The 21,447-nt window shown below is 43.7% G+C and overlaps 1 protein-coding gene across 3 annotated transcripts in view; it reads left to right on the plus strand.

Moving 5' to 3' along the window:
• Nucleotides 1-406: 406 nt before the first annotated feature.
• atxn7l1 (ataxin 7-like 1) overlaps nucleotides 407-21,447 on the plus strand; it is a 29,172-nt gene continuing 8,131 nt past the window's right edge. The window contains exons 1-6 of one of the 3 annotated variants that reach the window (XM_080518075.1): nucleotides 407-556; nucleotides 1,070-1,144; nucleotides 8,221-8,325; nucleotides 15,838-16,024; nucleotides 16,172-16,611; nucleotides 20,019-20,101. In XM_080518075.1, the coding sequence (XP_080374201.1) occupies nucleotides 460-556; nucleotides 1,070-1,144; nucleotides 8,221-8,325; nucleotides 15,838-16,024; nucleotides 16,172-16,611; nucleotides 20,019-20,101 (987 nt within the window). In that variant the 5' untranslated portion in view covers nucleotides 407-459. Of the gene's footprint in view, nucleotides 557-1,069; nucleotides 1,145-8,220; nucleotides 8,326-15,175; nucleotides 15,282-15,837; nucleotides 16,025-16,168; nucleotides 16,612-20,018; nucleotides 20,102-21,447 lie in introns of those variants that run through there. The other 2 variants (XM_080518073.1, XM_080518074.1) reach the window with 2 other exon arrangements.

Here is a 21,447-nt window from a genome sequence, read left to right on the forward strand (position 1 = left end):
CGTATATTTACATACATATATATATATACTGGTAATAGACGTTCTCTTTTAAATCGTCTGCCTCCTGTTATATGTACTGACGCACAGACTCAAGTGTTTATGCATGTCATTGTTCTCTTTAAAATGTTCAACCATTTACATATTTATAATGCGAAACATGTACGGACTGCAGCTGCAATTTAGTTGTTTTTAAACAACATTATATTTAGTATTTTTGATAGCAAACGCTGAACTTGTGAACTCCATCTCCCCTTGTCTGTCGCTCAGCTTCTCCGGAAAAAGCCGAGTGAAGCCGAAGCGCCACGAGAACGACGTCAGCATATCTGGTTCTTTCGTTTTTTACGCCTGCTGCGTGCGAAGGGAGAGAGAGAGCGAGAGAGAGAGAGAGAGAGAGAGAGAGAGAGGGAGAGAGAGAGAGAGAGAGAGAGGCTCTCAGCAAAGCAACAAGAAGGAAGAGCAATGGCGACAGTGGATCGCCAAATACCAAGTCTGGATAGCTTCCTCTGCGAGCCTTGGTCTTCCTTCGTCGGTGCGGCTAAATTACGTTTTGTTGACAGTAAGTTCGCGCGCCGGTCGCGCTCGTCGTTCCCGCGGACAAACTGTGGGGAAGTGCGCGGTCCAACTGTCTGTGATTGAGTTGAGTCGAAGCTCCGTCCACCACCACGCAGCGTCTGTCAGAGCGCAGCAAAGTAACTGTCAGCGATATCACGAGGCGATGCGATGTCGTTCGACATACGTGGCTCCGACACGCGTGTGCACGTGCCGTGTTGAGCGCGGCCGATTATTTTATTTTTATTCATTTCTTTCTTTCTTTCTTTCTTTGCCGTCACGGATTGCGCGAGCTCCGGGGAACGTGCGGGGCGTGTGTTTTTTTTTTTTTCTCCCCCAACTGTCCAGCTGCAAGTTTGTAGTTAGCCGTGTGACAGCTCCGCTTCACGCAGCCTCTAGCAGGCTAATGCTAACCCCGACGAGCAGCAGCGGCGACGGCGGCGGCGGATCCACGCATGGCCCCCTAAAGTTTGTAGTGGATGTCTCTGCGTGTTTGTAAGCGGCTGTTTTGTCCACGCAGACAAAGACTCGTCCTCGGATGTAAGCGACGGGGAGCTCTGCTGCCGCGACGGAGCCGTGAAGCCCAGCAAAGAAGGTGAGGAAGTTTTCTCGTTATGGTTACTCAACTGCGGTGGTTTGTTATTGTTTTGGTGCGCACGCTCGGAGGCGTATATTTGTACCATTTCTCGTCAAATATCCTGCTATAATATACCATGCATTCTTTTTAAACTTGCCAGAAGTATATCTGATTGATTAACAATCATTGGCGTGTTAATCGATAATAAGTGATTGGTTATCTAAGTATATCTCAAAATTCAATTCAACTTTATTTATATAGTACCAAATACAACACGGGTATTTCTGGACGCTTTTAACAGGGAGAAACCCATAAAAAAAAAACAAAAAAACCCACGACGATTCCATATTACAATCACCATATTTCCTTTTTTTTTTTTTTTATAACAGCGGAATGAATTAAGACATAAGTAAAGTGAAGTGTTAAACATAAGGCATGTGGGCCAAAACCAGGCTGCAACCGCACCAAGCTAATTGTAAAAATGTCCAAGAATTTTTGAACACTTATCTGAAGAGTAGCTGGAAAAAAAAACCCAGAGAGAGAAAATGCAACTCCACGCAGATAGGCCCTCGAGCAATATTTGAACGGGCAACTACACTGATCACTGACCTCTACACTGCTGGGCAGCCCTGCATACTTTACAACTGGAAGAGATCAAATTCTTCCTGATTCTGTTCTCTTTCCACTGTGAAAATGTTAAAAATATCTCAAATATCAAAAGTAAAAAAAAAAAAAAAAGCAATGTCTTCTACTTGCAAAAGGAACTTGTCTATGTGTTGATAGGTTTTTTTTTTTATCTGTCCTATTTTTAATGAAATGGCAGAATTTCAAGTGTGTTTTGGATCATCATGTTTATTTCTCACAGTGAGACGTGTGGTCACAATCACCAACTATGCGCACTGAAAAATAACGTCGCTACTTTCAAAATGAAAGTCATATTTATGTGCATTAAGTTGACTTATTTTCTCTTGAGTCATGATTTCTCGTTCACATGTGGCCCGGCCGTACAGGCTGGTCAAAACAAAATATGAACTGACAACGTACCCAAGAGTTCTCAGAGATTCATTAAGATCACTTGGTTTCTATGGCCATTTGTTCAAAAAGCTGTCTGAGGTTTAAACAAACGAGGCTCAGTTAACAGTTGCCCTGTTTTTCAAAATTGACCATGTATGCCCAGTTGAAAGACAAGACTGAGTTTAGTAAAACAAGTCGAAGCACTTTGTCTGCATTAGTATATTTTAATAAGTAGTTGCCTGACGTGTGAAATTTCATTGGTTATGCTTCAGAATGAAGCCAAAATGGTGTTTCCTTTTCGGCGTGAATAGATAAAATGATTGGTTTTGCCATATTTGTATTTATTCACCATTGTAAGTGTGATCGTTCATGCTTTACTCCGAAGACCGTGTGTGTTCAGGGTATTGGGGCTAGCCCCTGAGCAGTGAGATGCTTTCACACCACCCACCCCTCCCCAGAGATGTAGCCAGAGGAGTTCCTCCACACCATGCCGTCGCCCTCATAGGAACACAGTGACGCACACACGCAGCCGGGGAAACTCTTCTCTCTGTCAGTGGTCAAATACAGATATCTCTCCCCCACACAGTCTCCCCTCTCCCATCCACGCACATGCCAGATCTTCCTCCCTTGGAGCCAAACTGAAGTGGTGTTTCCACAAAAGCTGATCTGTTGGCAACACGACACTTGAAGCCTGCTGAGAGTGACACACACACACACACACTTGCATGGAGACTCAACCACACACACACTCAACCACACAGATCTGAAACACTTCTTCTTTTTTCTTTTTTTTTGTTGCAAATTTGTGTTGAGTGGAGGATGATTCATGCTTCACATGTTTAATCGCTTGACGCTCGTTATTTCGAGACACCGAGGCCGGTTTGGCAGCAAGTGATGTGGCCGCTCGGGTCACGATTGGTATCTTGTGTCTCCCTCTCGCGCTCACACATACACACAGAGGAGATGATGACAACCAGCAGCAACTCACCGTGATGAGAGCGGCAGCCACTGTCATCATCCACCAGGAATAGACGTTGCTGTAATGTTTGCTCTTTGTAGAGTTCCTCTAAATCATCACACTGTTTAAAGCGGCTCTTTAATTGGAAAGTGTAGCACGTGTTGTGAAAGTCATTTGAAAGCGGCGCGATTGCCACGTCTCTGCATGTTGTTGAGAATTGTCCTCACAACCAAAACGCACGTCGGAGCACGGACACTCTGAACTGCGGCGTTTCGCGGAACGCGGGGGAACATCCCACATTGTGCAGGCGATGGCACGGAGCTTGCTCGGCTCGCAGCGACGCGTCATGTTCGAAACCTCTCAGATTGAAAGGTGGGAGCATCTCTTTTTGTCCGTCAGACTCAACATTAGTCATTCACCAAATGGAGTGCCGATAGTTTGGATTCAAAAGACGGGAGTGGAGAATTAGTCACATTAGCCGATCGAGCCCTCTGAACAGGACGGTGACGCGTCGGCGTCATCCATAGGTTGAGAAATGTGCTTGTGGTCTGTGGGCGGCACAGCATGTGACTGATGTGAGCGCAGTTTAGACCGGGAGGGTGTCACATGGGTTATATTTAGCAGCTGCAATTTACAGACGTCCCCTAAATGCCTCATATGCTCGCTATAGGTTGAAGCCGCAAAACTACCAGTGATCCTAAACACCTTGAGTTGTTATTGCCAGGAAAATACACATTTCCTGTCTTTTTGTTTGTTTGTTTTTCTGTGACGTCACAGTGGACACCCTTTTGATTCCTTGATCATTTAAAAAAAAAAAAAATACCCATAGAAATGCTTGTAAGCACAAGCTAATAATTCATCCGTCCTCTTTCCTGCTCTATCCAGCTCGGGTGATGTGATCCCAGCTGACAACGGGTGAAGGGAGATTACACCCTGGACAGGTTCCCAGTCCATCAGAGGCCAAACACACACACTCACACACATTCACAGGCACCACTTAACTTGAAATGCATGTTCTTGGACGGGAGAAACTGGAGTGCCTGAAGATAATGGCTTCACGTTTTCTGGTTGGATGTCACCGTTCAGTTCAGCTCAGTTTTACATTGGAAGTGCACTCGGGATCGATTTAAATAATTTAGAGCTTTGAATGGAGCTCTCATTATATTCAATCTGTAGTTAACAGTTTCCCCTCCCTTAACCTGCCGGTTGTATTAAGTCAAAACTGCTTGCTGAGGATCAAATGATCCTCACCTTGAAAATATTTTCAGAAAAATACATGAAACTTTACCAAGCAAGGCGAAAGTTCTAATACCAAGTCTCGAAGTGATGGCTATATAAAGATTTTTCACCAGTATTTCCTTCAATGTTACTGCTGGTGACATGGCTCGCTCATATGAAAAGACTTCGACTTATATGTGTGGCAGGGGTCTTCAACTTTTCCCACCAATTTAGCAGTTTCAGCTTTTATAAGCATGGGCAGTTTATTTGAAAATAAGCCAGGTATGCAAATCAAATAAGAAAGATAATAATCAGATTTTTTTTTTTTAAATGTTCTGTATAGAATATTCAGAGAGCCACTGCAGAGGAACTCGATAGCCGCAGGTTGTAGACCCTTCATCTGGGTCATTTCATTAAAAAAAATACTGGAGTCTGCAACACGAGGAGTCTGCCAACCGCTCGTCAGCTTGTTTACACGCTCTGACATTTTTGGTGCTGTGCTAATGGTTATGTGGTTCGCGCGCTCCAAAGGCAACTGGACTGCAAGCTATCACTCGGGCGGTGATTTGCTCCGCGAGGGGCCATTGTGTCTTTACTGCAATTGCGTCATCATTCTGGTTATTGTTCAACACAAGCTCACACTAATAGTGACTCCCGTTTAGCTGATGAGTCAACGTAGCACGAATTCACTAATCGGAGGTTGATTCACTCAACTCTCAATGTAATCGCTGTGCAGCGATGGATTGTTTTAGTAGCTCCAAACATGCTTATTCACCAGTGACTGATTGTTTTTGCAGTTCATTTTCTGGCTTGTCAGTCATTTGGCCGGCTCGAGTCAGTTGGCTTCAGACGCACACACACACACATACTCACGCACGCACTTCAGGCAGCAGAATTACACTCTTAGTTTGCATCTGACTTGCCAGATGCAGAGGAAATTGCCTTTCCGTTAGTGTTCTTTTTAATGTCCTCTTATGTTTTTGTATACTTTAGAATTTGCCCCAAAAATGGCGTCATGATTATTATTTATTTATTTATTTATTTTTACATTCTGTCGGCCAGACCGTGGCGATAGCCGCTGAACAGAAAAACCTGCTGATGTCGTCTGAAAATGATCACAGGACAAACACACAGTGCTGTCGGGCTGCTCGACCGCTGTGAAGGAAAATCACTCGCCAGGCAGCTCGAACCTGCCAGCACTGTTTCCAGCTTCTCCACTTCGCTGTTTCCATTACAAAGTTACTCGCTCTCACAACCTGTTAACAACTACCACAAGGTATTTAAAAGTCAGGTTTTACAATGGAGCCACTTGTTTGCATTTAAATCTGGATTATCCTGCTGGAGCAGCGAGCGGGACACTTTACAAACCCTTGGGGGGGGGGGGGGGGGGATGTTAATTTTCTCAGTTTACATCTCATGTCATTTTCATCTGTATTGTTCAATTAGTTGAAATACAATCTGTTTTTTCCATTCCTTTCTAAGACATTCAGTGTAATTTGCTTCTAAAAATGTCAATCAAATCTGGAACCCATCCCTTCAAGATGCAGGAAGCAAAAATGACAAACCTGTATTTTATCAGTACTTATGCTCTTTATTTAGGCTGTTTTATTATCATAATTATAATTCATGCTTTGATTTAACGTTAAACCCTATTCAGCTGTATTTTTACAGCCAATACGTTTTTGAAAACGTCCTTTTTTCATGAATATTTGTTTACAACACAATTCACAGAAGTGTAATTTTTATTTACTATGTTGTTTGTTCAAGTAACATCGGTATTTTATTCAAGTAAACTTAATGAAATGGTTGCTATAAACGATACAATCAAACCCAATTACCAACTAATGAGTTGAATAGTTTAAAGAGAACTTCTCTTTTCACCTCTCATATCTGAACACAGACTGAACAGTCTTTAGAATGAGTCAGAAAAGTTAGTAGTGAATGAAAAACGTATTTAATTCATGAGATGTGTGAAATTCTAAACATTATAACAAAATTGAAGCGTTAATGCGGATGGATTTTAATGCAGTTGTTTATGTGAAACATCCCGCAGTGCGTTTTGAGTCCGAAGATCATTTGCATAAAAGCAGGATCCCTGTAGAGGCACGGGGAGCAGCGGCCCTTTTGTAGTACGTCTACAACTACCCGTTGTGGAGCACAAATGAGGACAGATTCACAGCTTATTTCTCTCCTCAAATGTTTTCACGGGTACTTTTCACTGAATTGTTTTAGTAAAGGTTGTGATGGAGCCATCGTCGTAGTCTGGTTTGACCTCCGTGACGCGTCTCCACTCGGACATTGTCAAGAATTTGGTTTGCAGCTGGCAGAAAATGGAGTAACAGAGCCACATTAATGTGGATACAAGTTTAATTAGCATGGTACGTGCATGTATGTTCCCTTTTTCCCTTGAGTGTTTGTTCATGCAAAATGACACACGATTGATATGGCATGATAATTAATCTTTTTTAGTCTAAATTAATTCACAGTGATTAATCTGACTCAGAATTTTAATCGTTTCACAGTACTTCTTTTAAGTTGTGAAATGTACCTCAGGTCGCTTCTGTGTCTGTGGCCTTGCAAACTTAAAGCTTCAAGTAAAAGCAGGTCTGACCTTTTTAACATCAACACACAGCAGTGTTCTTAGTCGCACATTCCTGAATGTCATGTCGAGCATCACGCACACATTGTATACATGCAGCGTGTTCATATGGCTGACCGCGACCTTGAGTGACCCGCCGTCTCCCCCTCTTGGTTCGCCTGTACGCTCGCAGTCTGACAGGCGCTAAACATCGGTCCGGTTTCCACACGCCGGCAACGCAAGGTCACGACGACACGCGCCGTCAGACACCCACACATACTGAAATTCTACACAAACACGCCGACCACTCAGTCTGGCTTGAGTCCCATGCTAATAAGCACTGTGCTTCCTGTCAGCCGAGCTTGTTTACGTTCGGGAAGCTTAAGTTTGTAAAGCTTAGCCATAAGAGATAATAACGTTTTTATTTTTTTCCCCAATAAACATATTTGTTTTTCCTCAATATTTAATTTAATCTTCAACTCTCGCTGAGTGGGTGGGGTGTGTCTTGTGACTCCAGGCATAATGCATCTCTGTTGTAGCTCACACGCTAACATACCAGCTTGTGGGTGTTTGAGAGGATTGTCTCTCCGCCGCCTGCTTCTTTCACACTGTGATTAGTGACGACGAGACACGTTTATCTGTACTATATTGTTGGTTTTCATAGTGGTGAGGGAGGCGACTGGAAATGCATTGGAAGCGGCTTGTTTTCGAGTCGAGTACAGTTTAATTCCTTGAAAATCATAATGTTGAAACCCATGCAGCTAAGTTGCCCAGAAGATGAATCCGTGGATAAAATTATCTGGTACATTAGTGATAATAGATTTAGGCACACTTGAGTACACGAGTATATCTTGGACAAATTAAATTGATGAGTAAGTTTTACCCTGGAAATATGGAAAATTATCCTATTTTAGAGGAAGCCCAACCTTTTCCCATGTCCTATAAGTCAGTGCAGTTTGAATGTTTCTGTATAATATGAAGCAAATGAACAACTTGAAAGTAATGGAAAACGTAATGCAGAAGCAAGAAAAATGTATGTTGTACTTTTGGAATTTCCTAGTTGTACGTAAAGCTGCATCTAAATCAAAAGCATACACATGGTTTTTAACCTGAAACCACACAAACAGTTGTTTGGGTGTAGGAACTGTACAAAGACTTTGCATAATGTTTGCATAATATTGTGCAGACGTGGAATAATGGGCCTGCAGGAGTGATCCGGAAACACGTTGCATTCATTCCCAATCGTGATCGTTCTCTCCTCGAGTCGGCTCCACACTCCGAGGACTCCTCCTCATCTGTGGTCTCTCCTCTGCGTGTTTCTTCTAGAGATGCTCGTTTGCAGCCAGTTCCCAGCGCTGGAGGATTTTCATCTTGTCGTCTGCAATGTCTGCAGCAGTGTGGTCACTCCTCAGGGCATCCTCACACACTACGGTAAGACAACATGCACGGACGCCCGGAGGCACGGGAGCGCACAGCAAACTCTGTATAGTCCCACACTTCCCCAGGATACACATACGCACCAGCTGAGGGTAGCGCATGAATAAAGCAAACGTACAAACAGCTATTTAGATCAATACAATAATTTCTGTTTATCCCTGCGTGACACATTTAAGCATAATCCCCTGCAACTTAGCCTCTGCACAAACACAACAAGGTTATACCCCGGCAAGGCTCAGCAGCCTGACGAAAGTTGATGAATGCTAAATAATTTAGAGATGTTGCGTTTGTGCAGGTGCGTTTTATTCAAAAACTACATTCTGGGACGAGGCCATTTAGGAGCATTCTTGAAATAAAACATTGAAAACAGATGTCTTGTTGTCTTCTGGAATGCTCTGAGGAAGAGCTAACCAACTGGTGTGTGAATAAAAAAATAAATAAACGTTTCCACCATTACAGACATCACTCTTGTTTGCAATTAGTTTTGTTCAAACCAGAGACTGGAAAGTGTTTTAATTCACTAAAAACTATGTAAACATGTACTTCCAAGCTGCATATATATATTATACATATGGGCTTACTATCATTCGGGTAAATATGGTTGCTATGGTGACTGTAGTCCTTAGTAACCTTAAAAGTACAGAGCTGTGGCTGTGGTCAGCCATTTCTCAGAGGCTGAGCTGTTAGTTGTTGAAGCTTCATGTTCTCTGCTGCTTTTTCTGATCATGTACCGGAGGAAGAGGCAGAGTGACTCACTGCACCATCTTGTGGTACAAAGTGGAATTACAGGAATCCCTGCACTTTTGCAAGCTGCATAGCTTCATTCTCATAATTGTTTTTAGAATTCACTCACATCATCACACTGGTTTTAAGATTTAGATTTAAGCTGTGCACGAATGTTGATGTGAAGTTTTTAAGGAAGTTGGCCGTCTGCTTTCCGAGCATTTGTTGTTGAAATAACAGCAGCGTTGATCCAGGCGCTCATTGGCCCAGCAGCCGCTCCATCCACCTCTTGTTTGTTTTTCGGGGTTCTGGCTCAACTGAGCACGCTCGCATCTGCCCGCGAGCTGCTCCGTTTCCTTCTGTTGGCGGCTCGTGCACCAGCCTGAGCCGTCTGCTTGAGCGCGGCGGTGGAGACATGTGGTCACGCTTAATGAACACACACACACATACACACACACACGCAAATACCTCTCCCTGTGTGTAGACAAGCCACTGGAGATACACGCACACATTCACTTTCATTTTCGTCGCACAAAGAGCTCGGTGATATTGTGACACACACACACACACACACACACACACACACACACACACACTTTCATAGACTACTGGCAGCCTCTCTTGTTTTGTCCCTGCTCCTGCCCCCTGCAGGCGCACCCCCTCCTCCTACCTCTTGTTGGCAGCATTTTTGCTTGCTGACACGCACACAGTCGGGTGACAACAGGTCTGAAGCAAACTCCTACACACTCACACACACACACACGCTCACAGTCGGGACTGGGAATCTCCTGAGAGCTCCCCGTAAAAAGAAAGTGGCCCTCGGGCTAAGATGTGATAACAATCAGGCACTGTAGCAGAGCAGCAGGTCAAGTCACATGCTGAGTGGTTGAAAAGTCGGCTGTTGGATTTCATCACAGTTTTTTGTTTTGTTTTGTTTTTTTTGCTTGAAGTAATTTTTCCATGTTGCAGTGACCTAGAAGCCACAAGGCCTTGTTGCTGTCGCTGATTGATTTTCGGCTTTCTTAAATTTGAAGCACTGCGTGCGTAACTGCTGCATGTCACGGCATGCAAAATCCTCGCCGTGACCTCTGCCGTGAGGGGATCGCCTCGAGGAACTCGCCCCGCGAAGATATGCTCACAATGTTTTATGCATTTCCTTCCATTGTTGCACATTCCCATCGTGTCACTGTCATATCACCACATTGTTCCCTGGGAGGGATCCCGCTTTAAAGTTGGGACCCAGGGTAGCATTTTCTATTCAAGCGCTCTGGCCTTGTGTTTGTTTTTGTGTGTATCCATCCTGGGATTAGCTTTCATGCTTGACCTGTGCATGAAAACAGCACTGAGGCTTTACATATCCAGAAATGCACGCATGCACAGACTCACAGAGGATGAGGAGGAGGAGGAAGAGGAGGGGGAGGCTTGCAGCCTGAGGGGTCAGAGGCTCCTCGTTATATATGCCCAGTTTACTGCTCATTTTTGAAGCGTGCAGTCTCTCGCCTATTGCTTGACGCTGCGTCTCCAGTTCTAAACAGGATATACTATGTTTTATATGTCAGAGAATTGCTCCATTTAGTGGATTTATTTATTTAAATCTCCTTGGAGTAAAGCAACAGTGTATATTCTTAGCATAAGTGGCCCAGTGGGACATCAAGTAAATCCCTCACGCTGGCAGTGTGGGCACCATGCTCGCCCCAGCGAGCTTTTAAAGTGGAAATGTGCAAAGAAATAGTTTTCTAATGCTTATGACTGCTGGTCATAATGTTTACATGACGTTTTCACAGTGAAGAAGCATTGTTTATATTGCTCTCAATTTTCTTTTTTTTTTTAAAGAATCACAGTGAAGGAAAAGTGACTTCAGAGAGCATTTTGCATCCAGAATCCATCAAAAAGGAAGGTTTTTATTTGTGTACGTTATTCTTTTTGAAGCAGGGTTTTTGAATAAATCAGATGTCCCACAGTGTGTTTGGGTAATTCAATGTCTTTCCTCCAGTTCTCATCGGCGACCATCTCTTGTCTGAGTTCACCTCCCTGTGGTCCACTGCGAGTCAGTCGAGTGCATGATGAAAGGGCCGGGCTGTTGCTGCTGGTGGGAGCGTCGGTCTCTCCAACTTTGCTCAGAAGTGGTGGTTTACTCGATCATTACAGCTCTGTTCGTCTTTTCCATGTCACTTTACTCCTAAAGCAACACATGACCTGTGCTGTGTTTTAGCATTGTTGTTATTCCAAGTATGCATGGTCATCATGGGCTGTTGTGGAGCCAAGTCGCTTCCCAGGGGGTCTCGAACTACCGCCTGTGGTCCATTGTAATTGACCTCTTGCATAGTCTGAGGATTATATTGGAGTATGACTCTTGTATTAAAAATTTTAAAGATGACTGTTGCTGCAGGGGACCATAAAGTGCCAAACGAACACAGGAAATTCACCTCTTGTGCTCATTTTTTTCTTCAGTATTTTGGACTCCCCGTTCTTAACCACAGAAGTTCTGTTTAGACTCATTTACCGCTGGTGACACTTACCTCACAGTTGTGTTTTATTGTTGTTGCAGCGTGGGTACATGCCACCCATGAGTGGAGGCTTTTTAGAAAAACAGCTGTTATTTGAAAGTAGAATCAAGGGTTAGTTGGTTTTTTTTTTTGGCACAGTTTTTGTTGTATTTAAAAAGCAAAATACATTACAACCACATTCTGTTTGAGTTATCTCTGTGTCAAAATGAGACATTTCTTACTTCTTTTATACAAAGAAAGACAAAAAGGTCCTATTATTCAGCTTCCACTGTTCCCCTGAGTTCATAATGTTATTTGCGCAGAAGAGCAATGATCCACAAATTATTTCAACATCAGCCGCCCTTCATAAGGTTTTTGTTTCTTTATTGTTTCAAGTTAAGTCTTGACTTCGAGTGTGGGAGCCAGGTTGCTGTCAAATGAGTGAAAACTAGCCAAGTTGCAATGAAACTTAATACCTTCATACGTCGGCGATTGTTTGTGTTCAACGTTCTCAGCTGATCAGTAGTAACGGTTTAAATTGAAAGCTTCGTGTTTCAACAGGCATACATGTATTAAAGTGTGATAAATGATGTGTCAAAGATTATTACGAAAACAACTTGTGCAATCAATATTTTGTGTCTACGTTTATGTTTTTGTGTAAGTGCCACTTTGTTTTTTTGTTTTTTTTTAAAGTACTAAAATGTCGAAAACCAGATTTGGAAAAAAAAAAATGGTATTGTGGCCACTAATCCAATCCGTCCTCAAAAGCCCCCCTGAGAACCACTTCAATGGGGTATTTTGAGTAATTAAACAGGCTGTCTTTATTTAGCTTCCCATTATGCAGACCAGCAGCACGCCAAGGGTTTCAATACACTATTCAGAGCATCGAGCCGCGGCGTCCCCGTCGACTCGACCCCGACTGACCTAAATGATGCAGATGCTTCACAGAGGTTTCTCCCTCCCCTCGCATTCATATCTCTTCCTCCCCTGCTCCTCTTGTCAATGTAAACAGATCCAGCTGAGCTGTGAGCGCTTCTGCTTCCTTGTCGGCCGTTGGCTCCGCCCACAGGATGAGTCACGGGCCAATCGGCAGCCTGCTGGGCTCTCGGCATTGCCATAACAACAGGCAGGCAGGCAGGCAGCAGAGTGTGGTGGGGAGGGTGCCCTTGTGGTCGAGTGGCTTAGTGACCTTGCCTGGGCAACCGTCCATGTATTGTAGATCAGTAGCGTTAGCTCCCAACCGGCTTCTTATCCCCTCAATACTTTTTATTACAAAATGGAATACATTTGAATCTCTTATTGGAGAGAAGAACTTTTTTAGCATGTCACCAAATATACAGAAAAATCTAAAAAATTAAAATAAAAAAAAAAGAAGAAGAACCTTGCAGTTATGTTTTTCGTTTTTCACTCATAAAGCAATCTTAAATTAACTTGTTTTTGTTCTTGTCGCTCGATTATTTTTTGTGCCAAACTTAAATGCAGACATGGACATCTTACAATCAACGGGCCACATGCAGCCATTGTTATTGTGTGTAAACTGAGGCGACCCCAACCCCAATAAACCCTGTGCAATTCTTTAAAAAAATAACTGAAGAGTTCCATAAATGCACAGCTTCAGCTTATGTAGCTTCAAACTTTCATTCACCAGCTGAAGATCTAATTTTGTTCATTGTTCCTCTGCAGCCAGATTCCATTTTAACTTTCTTGGTACCTGCTCTTTTAATCTAAAACCTAATAGTTTTGTTACATAAATGAATTAATTGCTGACTCGTCTGCAGTTAAGACAAAAGAATCGTGGCCCGTAAGATCAAGAGGGCTTTGCGACCTCATGTGAATCTTGCTATAGGAATCAGTGATATAAAGGATGTTCATTTTACACTGGAACCAAGTGTACGTCTATTATAAAAACTCTTATTAATCTATTTAGAGTGAAACATTTCATATGCATGTGCATCAATTAAATAAACTTAAATTAGAGATGTACATTTAAGTCTGTGCAATAAATTCCACGCTATATTTTTCTTATATCATATAAAAATGTGCTCGGTGACGTTGGCCAATGTGGCCATGAAGATAAAAATTTGTGGCCCTCACTTTAATCAAAGTCACTCATCCTTGCTGTAATTACTTATCTTGGAACGAGCGGCTTCTTTGGTTTCCCTGATTTTAGCGAGTTAAAAATGAGCACCAGTCCAAATAAAATGGATTCAAAAGAAATCTGCCATACAGCTTGAGAGGAAAGTGAATTCAGAGGATAAGTAGTGGCATATGTGGCTTATATATCGCACTATATCTTGTTTCTTTAGATTTCTAACTTACTTTATTCTTGACTGGGGGGGAAAAAACAAACAAATAATGCTCGGAATAACCTTGACGGAGGCATATTTCCCCCAATTCTTTTCAGTAGCACAGCCTCATCGATCTACACACGCATGCGGACGTGCACCTACTCTGAGAAACTGTGTGAAATAATGTGCGACTTAATGTGCGAAAGCCGCACGGTCGTAGCCCACATACCTGTGAACATTCACACGCTGGACTTTGATCGCGGCGGCTCTTAATGCAGCTGCCTCCTCGCTTGCCGCTTCCACTGGCGTGTTTACACACCTGCCGTGGACACGGTCACGTGTGCAAATTATACACTCTGGCAAATGAAGTCGCGTGTGCATACTGCTGCACACGTACTCATACACACTATACTATTATATATACTATTGCAATACACTGCTGGGTTTGCAGTGTGTGCTCACATCTGTGCTCTCGCATAATCCGGGCCAGTCGCACACACTATGCACTGTGGGCAATCACAGGTGGTCGGTGGTGTTCGTTCAGCTCGGTTACTCTCTTGTGTGGCTGGTAATCTATTACTCCACTCATTAAAGGATTGAGCAGCATCATTACGTACTCCCAGGATTTACACACACACACACACAGCGCTGCTTACTGGTTACTGGATGACATTGTAAACATCATACGCATACAGCCTATAAGCCTATCAGATGGACTAAAATTAAAACTGTGAGGAGCTTACTGAACATATAGATTTATTTGGGACATATGAAATGTGTGTCTTGACAAGATGTCGTTTGTGGCTTCTTGTCTTAAATACTTGATATGACTCTTTGTAATTGTGGCTCCTCCACAGGACTCTCCTTCAGCGTGTCCTTCAGGTTCTTGGTGAATGTTCACGTATTCCCACAATCCCAAAAAGTCTGCACTCATTTATTCAAATTGCATAATGATTTGTGGGACTGAAATGTGTTTTAATTCACAACACTCGTGACAGTGAGCTTTCCGTTTTGATTTTCGTCTGCTATCAAGACATGTAAGTGAGGCACAGTGAACAATCGCGTCTTGAAAGTTGCAGCTGCTTTTCACCAGCTTATCTCTCAGATAAATCTTGCTCGATGTGGCAGATGTTGATTATTTACCTCGGAAGCAGCTTGGCGAGCAGATGAGCCTAAAGAGCTACATCCTTTTGTCTTCGAGTGTGAACAGAATATTTATTACATCTAATTACTATACTCTGTTAAGAACTACACAGCAAAAACTTGTTATCATGTTGGGGTTTTTTTTTCCAAATTTCATTTTGTTGTGGTGTTTCCAACATTTTCCACGCCTCTGTTTTCATTTAGGTAGCTGGGGTATAGTTTCCCTGTGAGACAGAGTGAGACAGTCCTGGACCACACACCCCTACACCCCCCTCCCACCCTGCTCCCACAGACATGCATAGCAAAAACCGTAAGTGTAAGCTCCTCACCTCTCCTGCTTCACCCCTCCATCCTCCTCCCTGCAGCGTTGTGATTTACTCCCCTCGGCGCCTCCTTCTGTGTCTTAGCGTCTTCTTCATTTGTGTATTCTGAGCAGATCTGGGTCAAAAAGGTATTTATAATCGTTGGCTCCAGTTCAGGCGTAGTAACAGTTTGGTGGTGTGTGGTTTTTTTTTTTTTTTCTTCTTCTTCTCCACACAGACACTTCAGATGGTGTCAGACATGTTGCAGATTAGAGGAAAAGTGCATTGAATCGACTTGCAAATCGTTGTGTGTGCAGAACTTCTGGCATAGATTTGTATTACACCTTGATACCAAAAGCAGGGCAGAAAAAAAAAACCCAAATTGGTTTAAATATCTGCACACTTGACTCAAGAAATTGAAAAAAAAAAAACTCATTAGAAATGTACCCAGGCCTGAAAAGTAATCCAGCATGATCATCACATCTAAAACTTTTTTTTCTGATTCTGTGTCATAAGTTTGTTTTGAATGTAACAAATAAGCTGTTTTGCCCTCGCCCGTTTCAGAGAAGCGACACAGCTCCCCAGTCCCTTCCAAGGGCCCGTTGGTTCCTATGAAGCCCAAAGCCCCCGCGGTGGCCCCCAGTCCGGGGGACACGCTGGCATTCAGGGTCCCCAAAGACTACCCTCACTCCCGCTTCAGCAAAGCACCGCTTGCTGTGTACCCTCCCAAGGGGGCTCGGAGTAAGACATGGTGTGTGCTGCGTCTCTTTTCAGTGATTAGATTTGTGCCGTCATCTGTTGAAAATGTGAAAAAGAAGTCTAAAAAGAAAGGGGGGGGGAAACTTCACAGTGCTTTTACAAATCTCTAACTCTCTTCTCTCTACCTGCTTTAAAGCAGTGTGTCGCTGCCTGTCGTGAGCCTGGAAAAGATGCCTTGTCTGAGTCGAGGCGATCCATCCTCGCACGTGCGCCTCGGCTCTTCCTCCTCCTCCTCCTCACCCGCCTCCCACAAGTCCTCGCCCGTCACTCCCGCCGCCTCCCAGCGTTTCAGCGAAAAGCTCACAAACGGTCGCCCAACCGGCGGGCCGTCCACGCCGCGCTCCGCCACGCCGCCGTCCTCCCTGGATAAGCGGCCCAGCCCGGCGCGCTCGCCACTCGACAGGCGGGGGTCGTCGACGCCGTCTCCGTCCCCCCTGGATCGGAAAGCCTCCTCGTCGCCCTCGCCCTCGCCTTCTCACCGGTCGGCGGCTCCGCCGGCCGCGACGTCGCCGTCGCCGTTGGAGAAAAAGCACCAGAACGGGACGAAAACTTCCTCCCGGTCGCAGAAAAGACTCTCAGGTTCGTGTCGAGAACTGGTTTCCAGTTTTAACTGCACTTCTCCCTGCAAAACTGTGACTTTTATCTTGTGTTTTTACTGGTTCAGAATTGGAATTCAGCACCTTAAATAGTTTGGAAAAATGCTTTTTATGAGTTTTGAGCATGAAACTCCTCGTATTTCTCTTCTGGGGGGGCAAAAAAAAATCTTCCATCTGTTTCCCTAGCTTCACATCGGACCAGTATTTTTTAAATTTATTTATCTCACCGTTATTTGTTTGTGTTGACACCGATCCATGCATCAACTGAGCTCCAGCTGGTTCCACTGTGGTCACCAGTCCACCACAAGGCCAGCGCAGATATACACACCCACTCACCTTTACACATAGTCAGTTTAGAGAAAACCCACTTATGCATGAGAAGAACATGCAAACTCCACACAGCAAGACCCCCCAAAATCAGGGATATTTTCACCCTTTTAAATATTCTATTCTTTTTCTGGCTCGTGAATATTTACGCGTTAATGAATTATAAATACTCTGTGCTGATTCCTTCGAGGTGTGTTCTCTGTGTCTCGCCAGTCCAGCCCCTCTCCATCTTTCCCCCCGTGCGCCTTTCGCTCAATTTCTGCCGTGCGTCACAGAGCTTTTGATTTACACCCTTTAATTCCCCATCTCCCACTGCCAGAAAGCTGCTTGTCTTGAGAGATTTTCCCCCTCCTCCTGGGTCTCTACTTTTTTTTTTTTTTCTACTCGCACTCTCCATGTTCCACCTCGACCTCCTCATTTTTTCTCTCTCACACACTCATGCTCTGTCCTAATTTTCCTGCTTTTTACAAGCTCCTCTCGCCTCCTTCAGCTTTTCTCTCTTGTCTCTCGCTCATCTCGTCCTCCCGGTTTCTCTGTGATTTGGTTTCTCAGCGGTGTCTTCCTTCAGCCTCGTTTTACTCTCTCTCCTGCTCTCTGTTTTATTTTATTACTTCTCTGTGTGAAATGGGGGGGGCTAAGCTTGTCTTTCTTTTCTTTTTCTTTTCTTTTTTTTTTTCGAAATGCTTAAGTGTTTGTTGCTCTGTAAGTGTTCACTGGACCTGCTGCCTCACACTGCAAACAGAGAAAGATTACAGGGATTATAGGAAAGGCCAGCACAAGATTACAGCCCTCTGACAGTACCGCTGCTTGGAGGTAACCTGCTGACCCGAGGCTGTTGGCCGGCAAGTTAGTCTGAAGGGACAAAGGTTTGTTTTCCTGTCTTTGTAAGTGGGGAACAGAAAGTTGTTGGGTTTTTTTTCCAGCTGTAACAATGTACCAATCTAAGGTCCCGTTTACATGATAATGTTTAAAGTTGAAATGCATATTTTTTTGCCTTTTCGTTTCAGTGAAGTTTCACATTTACACCTCAGCGTTCTGAAAACGTATGAAAAGTGTAGTTAGTATGTCGGGCCACGGGTTGGCGCTGTCGGTTGTTCGTGTAGTGAAACCACACACGCATGCATGCAGGGAACAATACGTGGCTTTGCTGTGCCTCTGACCGTTGTTGTTTGAATGGACACGCATAACAGAATAAAAGTTTTGCGTTTTTACTTGAGAATGTAAATAAGGCCTTAGTTGTATCGCTTCTCCAATGTTAAACTACTTGAAAGTGCAAAAAAACCCTATTTTTTTACGTAATTCGTATTTAATGTTTGATTCCATTAGTCGGTTCCTTGTTTTGTATTTATATTACATATATACACAATCATCGTGTTGCACCAATCCTAGTTCAGGCTGTTGTCTCGCCCTGCAGAATCGAGACGAGTCTCACTGATCAGCTTATCAAATATATCAGCAGGACGTCGTCCGTTAAACACACCAACAGAGAAGATCCCTTGGCCTTTTGTCTCACGCCTGTTCGGACGTGTTTGGTCAGATCTTAATTGAATCAATCAAAGTGCGCCAGGAGCCGGCGATGTTCAAGATCGAAAGACGATCGACTGATCCACTACTAATCAGATTTCTAACTAATCAGCTTTCTTCAAAAAGAGCCTCTTATTTCCTCTAGAACGATGTTCTTGAATAATAAGAGTGTTTCAGGGAGTGACCTGTCCAAGGTGAACCCTGCCTTCACTGATAAAGTTTTTTCACACAATGGATGGAATTGCTGGATTGATACATACCACCCCTCTGACCCCCTCTCATGGAGTCCTTTTTAAAAAAATACACATTTTTGAAGGACAGACTTCTGCATAAAATGGTCTAACAACAAACTTTACAGCCCTTTCAAAAATGTGTGACACACATTACTCCAGTGAGATATGATCATTCAATAATTGTGGGGAATTTATATTGGAATCCCACTGATTTACACATTAACTCTCCTTTTTTTTTTTTTTGGCTTCTGCAGCCATGAGGCTTTTTGCCTGGATGATCCTTATAATCCAATTGGCCGTATCAACAAACACTTTCCCCCCCGTGAAGGGACACAGAGGTAGATTTAAAAAAAAGGTTGGTTTCAATCACCTAGTTGATAACCATCTTCATGTGCTACTTATCTGACATCGAGCCGAGCGAATTCAGATCACAAAGAGGTTAATCTCCCTCCGTAGCAGAGACCCCAGCTTTCAATTCTAATAATCTAATCGAACTCGGGGGGCAGTTTGATTGAAGTTGGATTGATGTGTGAATGCAGGTCGGACCAAAGAACTCTTAAAGAGACCAAACACACTTTATCACTCGTATTCTTATCCGGCGGTGCCGAAAGGATTTAGCTTGCTTAATTCTCACAATCATTTCTGCTAAAGTTTATATAGTGGCAAGAAGGTTGTATGGCTGTACAGTCAGACGATATATATTCATAACATGAGTGTCTCGTGTCTCATGACACTTTAAAGAAACACATTTTTTTTAACCATTCTACAGCCATGAAATCTAAATCAAGAGTTCAAAATGCATCCAAGCATTTATTTAAAGACAAAAACGTTGATTGTAACAGCTTCAAATAAATCGATGTGCCACATATGTGTACCGGTACTCCTTCTGTTGTGCAACTTCACATCAAGATTTTTGCAGAACTGTTAAAAGGTGAGGGTTGCATTTCATCATCGGGAGTACATTCCCCCCACGGATTCCTTTCATTAGGGCTGAAGCGTGTTTTGCAGTGTGGAAGATGTGCTCAAAGTTTCCACGTTTGATACAGGAACCGCGTTTAATAGCGTCCCGCGGCGCGCTACCAGGGTGGCCCTCAACCTCCAATGCCGAAATAATCAAGTGCACACTGGAATATGTGAACAGACAATTATGAGTGGCAATAATGAGTGAACGGCTGTCTCGAAAGGGGCAAATTAATTCACTCGTGGTGCTGCGGCGCTCCCACTCCCATCAAATGTGATTTAAGGAATGAAGAGATTACCCAATGATAGTCTTTTAGTATAATGTGTGTGTGTGTGTGTTTCACAGGGAGAGTGTTTGATCCTAACAAGCACTGTGGAGTGCAGGACCCCGAGACGAAACGACCCTGCACGCGGTCTCTCACCTGCAAGGTAACGACAAACAAAACACACACAAATACACCGGCCGCGCACACTCGCCACCTCCCGCTCTGGTTTCTGCGGAGGCCTTTATACTGCCTGAGCCTTTCTGCAAGCTCCTCCCGTCTCGCCAGGAAAGCAGCTTTGTTTAAGAGAGTAATGATATCGAAGGGGGCGCTCACATCAGCACTGCCTCCGTCTCTCACGTCTGCACTGCCGGTACTCTGTTAATGCTGGTTAGCAGCGCTGAAGCATTACAGGGCCGACATTTCCCTCGATGGGGGTAATTATAGGCGTTGGATGAGGCTACAACAGCTTTTAGCAGTAATACTCTTATTTTACTGCTCTTTAATTACCTCAGCCGAGGTTTACTAATCACTTCAGACTAGGTATTAAGTAAAGGTGTAGCAGACGAGTGTGTTTTGTTTGGTGATGGCGGTCATTTATGGGTTTGAGGCATGTTTAGGAGGTGCAAGGAGATAGAATATAGAAGCAAACAAAACCAAATCAAAAGGTGTGTCATGTCATCCCAGATGGACAACTTTGATGTGATATGATCCATGTCCAAACAAAAAGAAAGGAGCTCCAACCAGCCTTTATAGTTCCCTTCCTCAAAATACTGGATATTCTCGCCTTGAATTCCTTCATTCGCACTTCCTGTGACACAATGTCAAACGTCTGAGTCATCAAACACGCACAGTGGTAATTCTTCAAGCTATTGTTTTCAAATCAAGGCTCCTGCGAGGGTATTTGTTGAAAACAGATGAGTTCTTAATATTCAGAGAACTTTACATGGATGAGAGATCCAACCTGCGGAGCAAAGAAAGTTAAAGTTTGAGCACCGGTGTGGATTTGTGGCTGTGCACTCACAGTTTCAAACATGATTTTTGCTCAATTATGACATGACGTGTATGTCTTCTACAGGTGGAATCAGTTGCGTAGTAATATATTAATGTAAGTTAAATATCCGTAATAACTCAATTTGCTTAATAGAGTTGAAAGAACAGAATTGTCCATTCACAAAGAAACTTTTCGAATTTTGAATTGTCACTTTGACATCAGCCATCATCTCCATTCAGTTGGGATCGAGGAGCCGCCCGTCACTCGCCGTCCTCGGAGCTCTCTCACCTTGCTGAAGTAAGGGCAGATGAACATGAAGACAAAGCGCCGACATTGCCCCTTGTTTTTGCTTCACCTTTTAAATCGGCGACCCGTCATGTTCCTCTTCAGCTGAGAGGAACGTCGGGATGATGATTTATGATCCCTCCAGGTGTTTGAAGGGGCCCCGGCCCACAATGTTTCCTTTGAAAACGAGCGCAGGAAGAATTTCTCTCTCTCCCTCCACACACACACACACA

Source organism: Blennius ocellaris, assembly GCF_963422515.1.
Source record: "Blennius ocellaris genome assembly, chromosome: 22".
Lineage (NCBI taxonomy): Eukaryota > Metazoa > Chordata > Actinopteri > Blenniiformes > Blenniidae > Blennius > Blennius ocellaris.